Consider the following 13,869-nt stretch of genomic DNA (forward strand, 5'->3'; position numbering starts at 1 on the left):
AATGCTCCAAAACTCACATGTCAAATGGCAAAACAACAGGGGGGAGTTAGAACATAATATATTTTTAATGGCTATAGCCATAATATAACTTCTGTTTTCTTTTTAATTTTTATCCTTTTTACTGCCTAGAGACCTCAACCCAGATCATACACCATTGTGCTAGGTACTGTATAAACATAATGAGAAAAACGTCCTGCTCTGAAAACCTTATAATCTAAACAAAGTATGAAAGGGAAACCTGAGTACAAGAGAGATTAAGTGACTGTCCAAGTCCATACAGTAAGTGAGAAGAGGAGGCAAGCCGTAACCCTATCCACCGGGCCATACTGTCTCCAAGTGGCTTTACCAAAATCATTGTAGTTAGTTACTGCAAACTTAATGGGGTTATCACAGATCTCTTAGCTGATCTTACAGAGCCACCATTCCACACCACCACTCCAACTTGGATTGCTGGGTTTGGATGCTGCAGTGTGGAGGGAAGGGTGGTTACTTTGATACTAATCTTGCCATGCAATGAAGCGAAGGCTTCTTTGGTGAAGGCTACTTCATTGGCTTTTGTAGGCTGAAAGTTGTGTGTTCTGTTTTTGTGCCTTCAGGCAAGGATCCATTTGGAATTGAGGTAGTTATAATAAATAATAGTCTTTTGTCTAATTATAAATTCTTTGAATGTTGTATTATTAAATATGTTTATTGCTGGTGAAAGTTGCCTGACTGATTATCTATATTGTGTGTGTGTGTTCTTTTGATAAATCAAGTACTTTGTTTTCCTTGGCTTTGAAAGCTCAAGCTTGCTAGCTTGCCTCAACCATGATCACACCATGAAGGTAATTAACCTTTGGAACAATTTACCAAGGGTTGCGGTAGATTCTCCATGACTGGCAATTTTAAAATCAAGATTGGATGTTCTTCTAAAAGATATGCTTTAGGGATTTTTTTGGGAGGGGGTGGGGAATTCTGTGGCATCTGTAATGCAAGATGTCAGACTAGATAATCACAATGGTCCCTTCTGGCCTTAGAATTTTTAAAACAACATCTGGTGAATGAGACTGAATCAGTTCCTGCTAAGAGTGCCAAAAATAGTGCTAGTCGTAGTAATGGTTCTTTTGATGAGGATGTTTTTGTGCTCTAGGAATTGTACTGAGTTCAATAACAATGGTTTCCTTTCTTCAAGCTCTAATTTAATATATGATAGCTATTGATTAACAAAAAATTATACTTGTGCTAGTTACTGTCAGTCTTTAGCAGTCCAGAATGGAGATCAGTATTCCTTTTAATCCTGAGAAACGAACAGTACTTTAACTGTAAGCAGTTTTTAGCTGGAGTCAGGGCCGGCTCTAGAGATTTTGCCGCCCCAAGAGGTGGAAGAAAAAAAAAGAAGCCGCGATTGTGATCGGCGGCACTTCAGCGGTAGCTCCACCGCGCTGCTTTCTTCTTTGGTGGCACTTCGGCGGCAGGTCCTCCGAGAGAGACTGAGGAACCCGCTGCTGAATTGCCGCCAAAGACCCCGACGAGCCACCCCTTCCCCTTGGCCGCCCCAAACACCTGCTTGCTGAGCTGGTGCCTGGAGCAGGCCCTGGCTGGAGTACCTTCTCACAGTATGCCTTGCTTGAACTGCTATTGTGATATGATCTGAACTAAAATATGACTAAATTAAAGCAGAGCAATAACAAAGTAGTTGCAAGAGATGGTATGTACTTAATTACTATATGGATGACCTCAGATTTATTAAAATTTGTGTTTAATGTATATGGATGTTTTTGACCATGTATTGCTTAGTGTAGCTGGAGAAATTCCAGCAGCCATATGGAATACTCATTCTACCTCCACTTAAGTGGTAGCAGGTGTAAATGCAAGGAAAGGAAGCTTCAGGCATGTATGATTTGCATATCATACTTATTAGCCTCTTGGTTATGAAATATTATTAAAGTTAGGTGGATCTTATTTATAAGCATAGGGCTGCATAAGCACAGGAAGTCAGAGCTGCTGTTTTGATGGCACCGAGAATGCAATATATTGATGCTGCCCCAGGTAGCTATGTGATTTGTAAAAATAAGGGCATAAAGCTACAATCTGAAGCCAAATCCTTTCCTAGTGTAACTCTACTGATTCCAGTAACATTACACCAAGGCTGAATTTGGTTTATTGCCTCTTCAGAAAAAAACACACTGTTTTTATTCCATAAAGATGGTCTGTTTTCATACTTTGTCATTCTAGGTGGATTAGCCATTTGTACTTTCTCTGCACTAAAAAAATGTTAGTTTCTAATAAAAAATATTGATTATGGTAAGAAACTGCATGAACTGTACATAGCCTGCTCTGTGCTCCTCACAATGGTCAATGGTATTCAATGGGATATTTAATGGTCAATGGCTGACACTTACAAAACAAAGGCAGAGAAGTCTTTCATTGTTAGAGTTTGTTCTCTACCTAGCCTTGAATGTTCATTTCATTAAGACAAGATAATGGGTCATTCTCTTTCTTTGCAGCTCTAGATACCTAGGTATTTAGCAAGTCAATGCTGAATTTCAAAGCCCAAATCCACATACCATTACAGTAGAGCTCCACTGATGAACATCAGAGTATTAGATTACCAGATTTATGGTTATATTTAAATCCATAAAAATGAAAGATTTAAAATTGACTTCTTGATAATATTTAAAAACTCACAGTGCCAGTTTTATTGCTAAGCATTTTTAGAAAATAGAATACTGATGAATTTTGATTTAGCCTAAGTGAGTTATTATCACTGAAAAACTCTTTGAAGCCAGTGGTAACTGTGTTTTCTTTCTCTTCTTTGTTTAAGGGTTAAAGCAAAGTGAGCCAATCATGACCGGCAAAACACAGACCAGCAATGTTACCAATAAGAATGACCCCAAGTCAATCAACTCCAGAGTCTTCATTGGCAATCTGAACACAGCCATTGTCAAAAAAGGTGACATAGAGGCAATCTTTGCAAAGTACGGAAAAATAGTTGGCTGCTCAGTGCACAAAGGTTATGCATTTGTACAGTATATGAGTGAGAGGCATGCGAGGGCTGCGGTGGCAGGAGAGAATGCTAGGATCATTGCAGGACAACCACTCGGTAAGTGTTTATAGGCTATTTTTAATGGGAGAAATTGGTTGTGTTAATTTCTCTTCTCTTTCCCCTGTTTATTAACTATCTTCGGTGCTGAATGCTGGTTTTGGTTGCGTTTCATTTGTTTCTTTGTTTGTTTCAGTCTTAGCTCTAGGAAACTGAACTGGGGAAAGTGTTTTTAAATATCAGCTAGGTTTAATAAGATGGCTGTTGAATGCTATTAAGTACAGTGTGGTTAAATACTTTTTTTCTGAATATTTATAGTCGTTACATCTCAGTTAATAAGTAAATAATGAAAACAGGCCCCACTCTTACCAGCTGTTATGCACATGCTTAACTTGACTCACAGTCATCCTGTTGAAGTCAGTAGGATTATGCATGCAAGCAAAATTAATACGTGTTTGCAAGATGCAGTGTGTGAGCTAATAACCAGATATACAAGTGGCTCAGTGGGATATCCTGTCCCCAGTCCAGCAGATCTGATGTATCTGCCTGGACAAACAATTCCTCCATAAGGTCCCTTTGAAATGATTTCCAGCTCACTTTCATCCCCACATGGATGGACAACATGGTGGCTATGCACTCCTTTCCTGCAGCCAACCCCCAAAACAATAGCTTTCACAGGTCAGAACTTAATGCTGCATGACAGAAGGTGAGACTTCCTAGGGAAGCAGGCTGTACAGAGCAGCTTTTCCCCAGCTGTCCCTCCCAACTTTTCACATGGCAATGCCTCTTGAAATTGCCAGGACCCCACCCATTCATTATATCTGTGGAAGGTCTTCCTTTTTTTCAGGAACCAGGTTGGAAACATGCCGCACTGAACCCCAGGACCAGAATCATGCCATCTGTGTATATTTGCTGCTTCTATGCTGGCAATAGCCACACAAGATACATTTTGGGCTGTTAAATATCAACAAATGGTTTTAATATTTGACTTTCACAACTAAGTCTTAGCACATGCTTAGAAACTGCATTTATCAGACTGATTCTAAAGCTGTGCCCAGTTCATACTTCAGTAGCATATCAGATCTTAGATAGCAGAAGCAAGAGGATGAACTACATTCATTGTTTAAATGGTGCCAAGTCACATGTCTAGAGAGATGCTATATTGAAAACTTAGGCTAAAGTTGTTCCCTCATGCAGAGGTGTGCAATTCCACTTAACATCAGTCAGTACTGCATTTGCTTATCTGGGGGGAAAAAAGAATTTGGCTCCTTTGAACTGAATCTAAACAGATATGGATTTTTATTTGCTTGTGTTTTTACACATTCTTATATAGAGTCTTGATATTTCTCATGGAAGCTGTTCTCCATCCATCAAAGTTAACTGCTTTAGGTAAAATGCCTCTCAATAAAAATCACTTGGAGCACTCAGCCATGCAGTTTATGAGAAGTTTGGGAAAACTGGAAAATATTACAGGATATTTTGGCTGGATCTGGAGAGCTTTAATTAGAACTTCATAGTTGTTTTGCTGAATCTATAGTGAGTATATCTAGGCTAGGAAAATGTCAAGGGTAGCTACAGTGATTACTGGGCTAACTTTGACTTAACTTTGCCTACTTTTAGTAGTCTACATATATCCTTTGTGCATTCCTGCTAATTTGGTTTGAAATCTCAGTGCTTCTTAGCTGTTGACACAAAACATAAGACTTGAAAGACTTAGCACTTGAAATTTTTTTTAAAAGCTATAAACTACTTTAAAAGAGTGACAATTAAATAACACCCAAGTAAATGAAACCACCAATGGCCTGATTCAGCAGAAATTACCTATAGCCTGCTGCAACACATAAACTTGAAGGAGTTGTAAGATACTCTGGAGCATGGTTAGTTGGCAGGATGAGTAATTCATCACAAATTTCTTAAGCCTTTGGTAGCTACTTTGCTGAATATTTGTAGAACTGACCTTTTATGATATGATCATTGGCAGCTATTGTATAGACCAACTGGTTTGCAGCAACTTTATACTGTATGATTGATATACGTAGTCTCCAAAAGAAGTAGGGGAAACAGCTGATATAAAATCCAATTTGATTTTTTTGTTTATTTTATATGAAAAAGATGAGAGAAAAGCAGAGAAGAAAGAGCATCAGATGGTTGTATGTAAATAAAGCATGACAAAAAGCCATAGGCTTGTAGTGAGCAGAAGTTTGTTGCCATGAGTGCTTAGCTACGAAACCTGTTTGGGCAACAGTGAGGTGGCAGCTTTAGAGCCTGGATCTTGAATCTGTAATATTTGTGCAGTAAGTACACTGCATGCAGCTCCTTACCTATCTACCCATACACAGATTTTTTTGAAATAGTACCTAACTCAATGGTCCAATATCACTGCCATCATTGCTGCTTCTCTTTTTTGTCTGTTTCTGGTAATGTCCCTTATGTGCTGGGCACTCTCATAAGAAGGTAAATTTCCTGTCCTGAAAAGCGCACAGTCTGGAAGATGGACAAAAGGCAGGTGAAAGGGATGTAGGAAAAATAAATTGGTCAAACTCCATTCTATATAATAAAATGTATTAATAGCATGATGGGTTTTTTAGATTGTAGATAGTTTCAATCATCACAGTCTAACCATAATTTGATAGTTAATTTCTTTTATGTGTCAGTAGAAGTGGGTCTCTTGGAGCATGAATATGGAGGCAGTAGTAGCCTTGAGGACCATGTCAGGAAAGATATTCCATGAATAGGAGGTGCCATAGGTTATAGGAGTGGAAAGGACCTTCTGAGTCATTGCCTCCAGCTTCCTGCAATAGCAGGAAACCCAATCATTTAATCATGTTCCTCAACATGCAAGATAGCACGGAAATGTTTGTGGGACAAGTGGATAAACAGAGCAACAAAGTTGACATCATTGGTGTAGTGGAGAGGACAGGAACAGGGTGGGAATGTAAGATATGAGTTTGGCTAAGTTGAGTAGGGAAAAGATATGTAGGGTTTTCTAGGCCATCCCATGAAGCTTAAATGTGATATGATAGAGAAGGTGGAATCAATGGAGTGATTCAAAGAGAGGGTGATGTGGTGAGGTTGATAGGGGAGGAAGATAATTTGGGGGGACAATATTTTTCATTGACTGGAGGGAGCAAAATTGGTGGCAAAGAGGGGGTTACAATAATCAAGATTAGAGATAGTGGTCTAAATGAAATTCTAGAAGGGTGGAAAGAAACACATACTACCCAGAAATTTTTACAGGAAGAAGCATAGGATTTGAATTCAGAGGAGGAGGATACACCCAAAGAGATGCTATATAAGCATCCAGAAGGGTGGCAGGAGAAAAAGGAAGATGTTATCATAAAAGCCAACGTGGATAAGATGGGAAGAAAAAGGATTAATTGATTTATAGATTCCAAGGCCAGAAGGGATCATTGTGGCCATCTAGTCTGGCTACCTATAGAACACAGGCCATAGAAGTTGCCCAGTATAATTCCTAGAGCATATTTTATAGAAAAACATCCAATCTCAATTTAAAAATTGCCAGTGATGGAGAATCCACCGTAACTCTTGGTAAATTGTTCCAATGGTTAATTACCCTCACTGTCAAAAAAGATACAACTTATTTCCAATCTGAATTTGTGTAGCTTCAATTTCTAGCCACTGGACCATGTTATACCTTTCTCTGCTAGATTGAAGACCCGTTATTAAATATTTGTTCCCCATGTAGATCCTTATAGAGTGCAGTCAAGTCACCCCGTAGCCTTCTTTTGTTAAGCTAAAAAGATTGAGCTCCTTGAGTCTGTCACTATAAGGCAAGTTTTCTAATCGTTCTTGTGGCTTTTTTCTGAACCATCTCTAATTTATCATTCTTCTTGAATTGTGGGTACCAGAACTGATCAGTGTATTCCAGCAGTAGTCACACCAGTGCCAAATACAAAAAATAACCTCTCTGTTCCTACTCAAGATTCCCCTATTTTTGCATCCTAGGATCGCAGTAGCTCTTTTGGCCACAGCATCATATATGGAGCTCATGATCAGCTGATTATCCACCACAACCACAAAATCTTTTTCAGAGTCTCTGCTTCCCAGCATAGCCCCCCATCCCACAAGCATGGCTTTCTTTCTGTACATTTACATTTAGATATATTAAAACACACATTAAAACATTGTTTGCTTGTACCCATTTTACCAAGCAATCCACATCACTCTAAATCAGTGCCCTGTCCTCTTCGTTCTTTATCACTGCCCTAATGTTTGTGTCATCTGCAGACTTCATCAATGATGACTTTATGATTTGTTCCAGGTCACTAATAAAAATTGCACATGGGATAGCACAGGAACTCCTCCATTTGCTCCACAGGGAATGTGAAGGAGTTGGAGCATTTACCTGGCCCTCCTTGAGCTAGTGGGCTCAAGAGTGAGGAGCACACTGCCCTGACATGTGAGCTCTCCTTATGTGCTAGAGCAGTGGTCCTCAACCTATTTACCATTGTGGGTTGCATATGTGTTATGTGGGCTGCATCCAATACTACCTGAGGATGTCATATGGGCCACAACTGTGTGCTGATTCCCATTCTTTCCTTACTTCTTTCTCCCACACTTGCACACCCATGCAAGGGCAGAGGCAATCTGTTCCTCTGTCTTTTAACTGGTGATATATTCATCCCAGTGCAGAAGGCCAGTGCAAAGCTTGCTACCTCATGTAATGGCCACTTCAGCCCCACAATCAGGCCTTAAATGGGGTGTGTGGAGGGGTAAATTTCATTTTTAAGGCAGGTAGAGTTATCATGGCAGTTCCTACATCATAGTGTATTTTGGGCGTGGTGGAAGGAGGTTTGAATGATAAGGTCTGATTTTTCACTGCATCACATTATTCCTACACTGCCAGTAACTCTGCCAGTAGTTACTCCTACAGGATCAGACTCAGAGAACACCTCCTTATTGGTATGGAGAGCAAAAATGTTACGTACATGACGGGGCTTGGCAGAGTTCAGATTTTATAGTTTTGACAGATAATATCTATATTAATCGTCAAGCTTTTTATTGATTTACATTTTCACAGTGGCAGAAAACTGTGGGGGAGGGTCAGACAATTATGTAATGACAGTCAAAGTGGAGACTCAAAAAACTTAACAAGCTGTTAACACACATTTTTAACATCACATCAAAATATACAAAGTAAATATTCTTAAAGCAACAAATCATACCTGTTTTTACTATTAATTCACTAGTCCATTTGTAAACAAGCCATATTCAAAAATATAAATCACTGCATTTGGACTCCTTAAGTTCACAAGCAGCATTTTTCTTTCTTTGCCTATCTGTAAATTTTCATTATTGCTGGAAATATATATTTTTGTTGGTTTGTGTGTGTCTAGTGAAATCAATGTTTACTGACACTTCCCAATAAATTTCTAATAATTTCCAAGCTTATATATGACTAAAATAATGTTCTTCAAATGTCTTTGTGAACATTCATTACTGGATGCTACAACAAAAAAATTGCTAAGACATACGATACGAAAAGCTTATATTTGTTAAGAGTAAGAGCTACAGCTTCTTTGATTGATTTCCTCTTTAACTAATAAATTAGTTCCATTATGGCTTCAATCCTGCTTCGGTTCTGTAAGTATTATTCACGTGCATCTGCCTTTAGGTCCAAATTAGATGCAGTCTCTGAGTACCTAGTGAACACAGACTGACATATAGCCTCAGGTAAGGTGGTGGTTACAGATAATTATTTTGGACAACATACTCTATTGCACACCCTCTTCAGAAGTACAGAAGCCCTTCAGGGGCTTTCTAAATCATGGCAATGCAGTAGAAAACATCCAAAGAGTAGAGCAGATAATAAAGAGTACCTTTAGAAAGCCTTTGACATACACCTTTGTTGTAAATTGAATTGATGTGACAATAGAACTGTTTATCCGTTCTCTTCTTGTGTCTCTGCTCAAAATAGATCTTTGGTATCTTGTGTTTTTAATGCCTCACAAAAGTGAGAGACTCTTAACCATGCTCGTAGAGCCAGTAATCTTCCAAGTGAATCAATTATCTACTGCTGCCTGTGTGTCCTAGACAACATTAGTAATGTCACAAGTGTTTATAAAAGTTACTTCTGCAGCAGAGACATTAACTCTCCTTTATGCAAAATGGGTTGCATGGCCTTAGAAACTTACAAGTAAGTAATGCAATGGATAACGCTTTTTTGTTTTTTAAATCAGAAAGGCATTTAGCTCAGTGGTAGATTCAGAAAGGAAATCCAGAAGTGAATTACTGGTCAATCAATGTCCTACTTTTGGCCTCAGTTCTGCAACTGATAGCATTCAGTGAAGCAGTTTGCATGTGCACTATCAAATTCAGCACCAGAGTTTATGATTCTACTGTGGTCCTGATCCTGCCACTCTTACCTATCTATCACCCATTTAATTCAGTAATAGTTTCGCGGGTGTATAAGATTGGGCCCTAAATTAGGAAATCTGCATGATCATGTTATAAACACTGGCAGTAATTTGTGAGGAAGGCATTAACTAGGAGATATTGTCTCACATTTTGGTTCAGTTTAAATCAGTAAAGCCTTTTTTTTTCTTCTTTTTTTTGACCCATGATAAAATCAGTCTAAACTATGGAGAGTGACAGCCTCAGTGAAACCTCAGAGATTGCTTGTGTCTAATGAATATCTGGGAACATTTTAGAATTTCAATATATATTTTAATGAGGCATATTAATAAACTATTTAATTTCCACATATTCCAGCACAGGTTCCTGCTTCCATTTGGGTGCAGGGCAGGGGGCGGCGGGGGGGGGGGGGGGGATTGCTGAACATCACCCACTGCCTTCAGCCAAACAGATTTTTAAAGCTGCTAGTCAGCATCAGCAGAGCTCAACTGCTAAGTAAAACTACCAATGCTTAAGGGCCCGAAACCAGAGAATTATTCATAGTTTGCTGCACCACATAAACCATGAGAACTGTGAGATGTCAAGGATATTGACTCATTGTGTGGCTAGCTACTTTGTTGAAAATTTCCTGAATCAAGCCCAATTTGTTGTTGTTGCTAGTATTAGCAATTACCTAGCAACTAGCTTACAGAAACTTTATTTGATACAGTATGCATTCTCTCTCTCTCGCTCTCTCTCTAAATACTAATACAGAAACTTGGAAAACCACATGATCTTTTTAAAAAGAAAAACATAAACAGGATTTACCTTACTACCTTCTAGCCAGCTCCACGTGGGTTTTCTATTTGATGGCCTTTATCCACTGAAGGGAGAGTATCCAATACAACTGCAAATTTCATACAAATTTAATCTCAAAACACTGTATTTATTTAATAGTTTAAAGAGTTAAATAACATCAGTGCAGAAGAGAAATTAAAAGGTATAGGGAAGGATGAAAATATATTTCTAGAAATGGTTATTGGTTTGTCTTTGTTTTTAAATCTCATGTGTTTTATATGGCTGCCATCACCATAGTAGCTGAGTGCCTTCCATGTAAAATCAATAGCAAAGTCCTTAGTGGACTTCATGGAGTCTCTAGAACTTCATCCTCTTTTAGGACAAAATTCTGTTTGGAGTAGGATGCTATTTTTTTTTAATTTTGAACCTTAATTTTAGGGATTATTTTCCTGCCCCCTTTTTTTTTTGTTGGTAGGATTTAGGGGAAGAAGTGGGTATGATGTCAGTGTTGTGAGCTGACACCCCATGAACTGACACATCATTCTTACGTAGAAAGGCTTTTTTGAAGAGGAAATAATGTAAATTATGAAAAAGTGAATGGTGGAGAGTTGATGAGGTGGAGGGACACAGGAAACTGTTCCAGATGGCAGCTATAGCATCAAAGGTTCTCCCACCAACAGGGGCGAATATGTGTGAGGTGATAGGCAGAACTTGTTGAGAGGAGAATACCATCAGAGGCTGTAACGCTGGAGCTTTCCAGGCCTTAGAATTCAACAGACAGAGGCAATTTTATTTGTACATGTTTTTTAAAGGCTCAGTTGTCTTGCCTTAAATTTTAGTCAAGGGGTCTGTTCTGTGTTTCAAGGAGCAGCACTTTTGGCACTCAAAATATAGAAGAAAAAAATGTTCTTCACACTCGAGTTGTATGAAATGGAATGTTACTTTTCCTGATCATAAAGCTTAGCAAGTGAGGAATTGGACTGAAGGAAGCAGACCCATTATATTCCAAAAGCAGTAACTCTTGGCTGAAGAAATTACAATGTGGTTTGGGGGAAAATATTTATGGAAACTGAAAGTTTCTCTGAAATGAAAAATGTACAATTTTGGTGTATTTTCTGCATAAAACAATGGTTATGGGTTTTCTGTTTTGGGAATTCAACCTGTCTTTTAATAGGAAATAGGGAGATTGGAATGGATTCACCAGTAATGGAAGTCCCCCTCCCAGCCAAAATCTTTAAGAATAACTTGAACACATCAGTTTACACCAGTTGAAGATCTGGCCCATAAAATCAACATAGGAAAGAGAGCTCATTGAGATAGTGACGGACTACAGTAATTTATTAGGTTGAGACTTGGAAACATATTTAGCAAGAGTATAGCAAGGACTGTGATTGTCTTTGGAGTGCAAATGTTGAGGGCTTTTTGTGCCTTTAGCCCCTTCGCTCTCCTGCACACCTCTTAGGGATCAGGGATGATGTGGTGCTTTTGGAATTTATGTGGTGTTTTAAAATCTGTGGGCCTGATTCTTCTCTCACTTACACTGGTTTAAGTCAGGAGTAAATTCTTTGATGTCCATGGAATTAAACTGGTGTAAAATAGGTAAGAGAGCATAATAAGATCTTATGTTTGAGGAGAAAGGGTACCAGGAGGTTGAACTTCTGACATATATTTAAAGAGACTTTTCAAAGCATTTATGGAGTTTTGTGCTATATTTTTCTGTCTTTCTTATTTCTGGAGTTTGTTCCAATAGCCCATGAAACTAATTTATAGCATTGGAGGTAAAGAGCCACAAATGAAGCCAATAATCAAAGGGTCTATTCCAGAGCTATGCAAGGTAATGGGATGGGATTAACCTTTCACATCCTATTAATGATCTCAGAAATCGTTTGAAAATTCCTTTAGTATTAAAAATGCTGATCCCACTTAAAGTGAAAGTCCATTATGGGGCAGCTTTTTAAAGCTTTTAATTAGCTAATAACTGAACATGCCCAACTTACTCAAATACTTGCTGGGGACATGGAAATCATCTGTTTGTGTTGGCACATAGCTAGATAAATAGCACACCTCGTTAGCTAAATGTGCAAATAAAGTGACAAGAAGTGCACATCAAATAATTCCATGCCTAGAGTACATGCAATTATATGCCTGTGCCTGAATATGAAAATGAGGCTGGGCAAAGATTCTAGGGCCATGGCTTTAAACATAAGGGCAATTTATAAATGGGTCCTAAAGTGAATGAGTTGCTAGAATAGTATTTTTTGAAGGTGGGAATGATTTGTCGTGTTATCAAGAGGAGAGCATCAGCATTCTGAGCAGGCAAGAATCTGGAGATCTGGGGAAGTTGTATAAAAGGAAGCTACAATAGTCCAATCAAGGGGGAATGGATGAGGTATTCATCAGAAGTAGAATCAACACAATGATGTATACAGAAAATATTGATAAGCAGATTTGTATGTATAGAATGAGGAGAGACATTCATGGCCAAAGATGATGCCAAAGGTTTTTTTGTTTGTTTTTTTGTTTTAAACACAACTGGAGGCAAACAAAGGGTATAAGATGAGGAAAAAAATAGAGAAGCAACTGTTTTAAGAGATGCACCTGTTGTGCAAGGGAAACATTCAACTGAACCATGCTGAGATAAAGCCATGCATTTGTATGGGTAAAACACAAAGAGGAGGAAAAGTGATGATGAGGTATTGTTCAATAGATCAGAATTTATGTAATAAACTAAGTTTAAATGAGGAGGGGACTGAAAATTCCACTCTGTTGAACTCTAAAGATGAAGAGTAAGGGCTGAGGAGAAGCCACAAGCAGAGAGACAGAGTGAGTGACTAGAGAGGGAGGAGTCAACCTTAAATGCTAGCATTGATAGAGTGTATGAAGTCAGGCCTGGAGCATGTAGTGCTGAGGGTTACATTGTGATGCAAAAGCATGAGACCTGAGAAGAAGGTCCTAGTGGAAGAGGATACACTATATGGCTAAATATAAATATGCCAAATTGCTCAGAAGAAATTGTTTAAAACTCTTGTAATCAAAACACAGTACTTCTTTAGAAAAGCCTGACTTTTGGGGGCATATTTTAAACAACTCTGTGCATTTTTAGATGAGCGATTCCTGTTGATTTTTAATTGGAACCACAGTTAGGGACCATATGCATTATTTTGGAAATGTGGGGCTGTGTATTCCACCATTTTGATAACCTATTAACTAAAGATGAAATGCATTCGTCAGTGTCACTTGCCCTGATTCATTCACAGTGTCAGAAGGGGCTTTACAGAATTTTCTTAGGCTCTTTACTATTCTGATGTTGTACTGTAGTAGCCCCAGTGAATGACATGATTATTATTCTCTCTTAAGAGTGCTGCAAATCAAATGCTATGGAAATGTGATATTATACAATTCTGAATGTATTGTTAGAGCTTGATTGGAGAAAAGTTATGTCATGTACTATTCCAAGTAGCCAGTTTATTCCTTGACTACTTTGAATTGTTTCCTTCTTTGAACAGAGCTTACAGTATCTGAATGCCAAATTCTTCCCTGACTTACATCCTGATCAGCCCCATAGACTTCATTAAGGTTGCACAGGGTGTAAATTGAGGAGAATTTACCCTTAAATGATTAATCATCTCCAAACATTTTTTCATGCTATCCCCTAATGAGGTAGGGAGCAGCATTTCATTGTGCAAAATTTTGAG

At 38.5% G+C, this 13,869-nt stretch overlaps 1 protein-coding gene across 25 annotated transcripts in view; it reads left to right on the forward strand.

Annotated features, from left to right (window-relative positions):
• RALYL (RALY RNA binding protein like) overlaps positions 1-13,869 on the forward strand; it is a 598,747-nt gene that overhangs the window by 273,936 nt on the left and 310,942 nt on the right. For all 25 annotated transcript variants that reach the window (XM_008165316.4, XM_042844602.2, XM_065585828.1 and 22 more), the window contains one exon: positions 2,804-3,082. In XM_008165316.4, coding sequence (XP_008163538.1) covers positions 2,804-3,082 — 279 coding nt within the window. The remainder of the gene's footprint in view (positions 1-2,803; positions 3,083-13,869) is intronic.

The sequence above is a fragment of the Chrysemys picta genome, chromosome 2 (genome assembly GCF_011386835.1).
Source record: "Chrysemys picta bellii isolate R12L10 chromosome 2, ASM1138683v2, whole genome shotgun sequence".
Taxonomy (NCBI): Eukaryota; Metazoa; Chordata; order Testudines; family Emydidae; genus Chrysemys; species Chrysemys picta.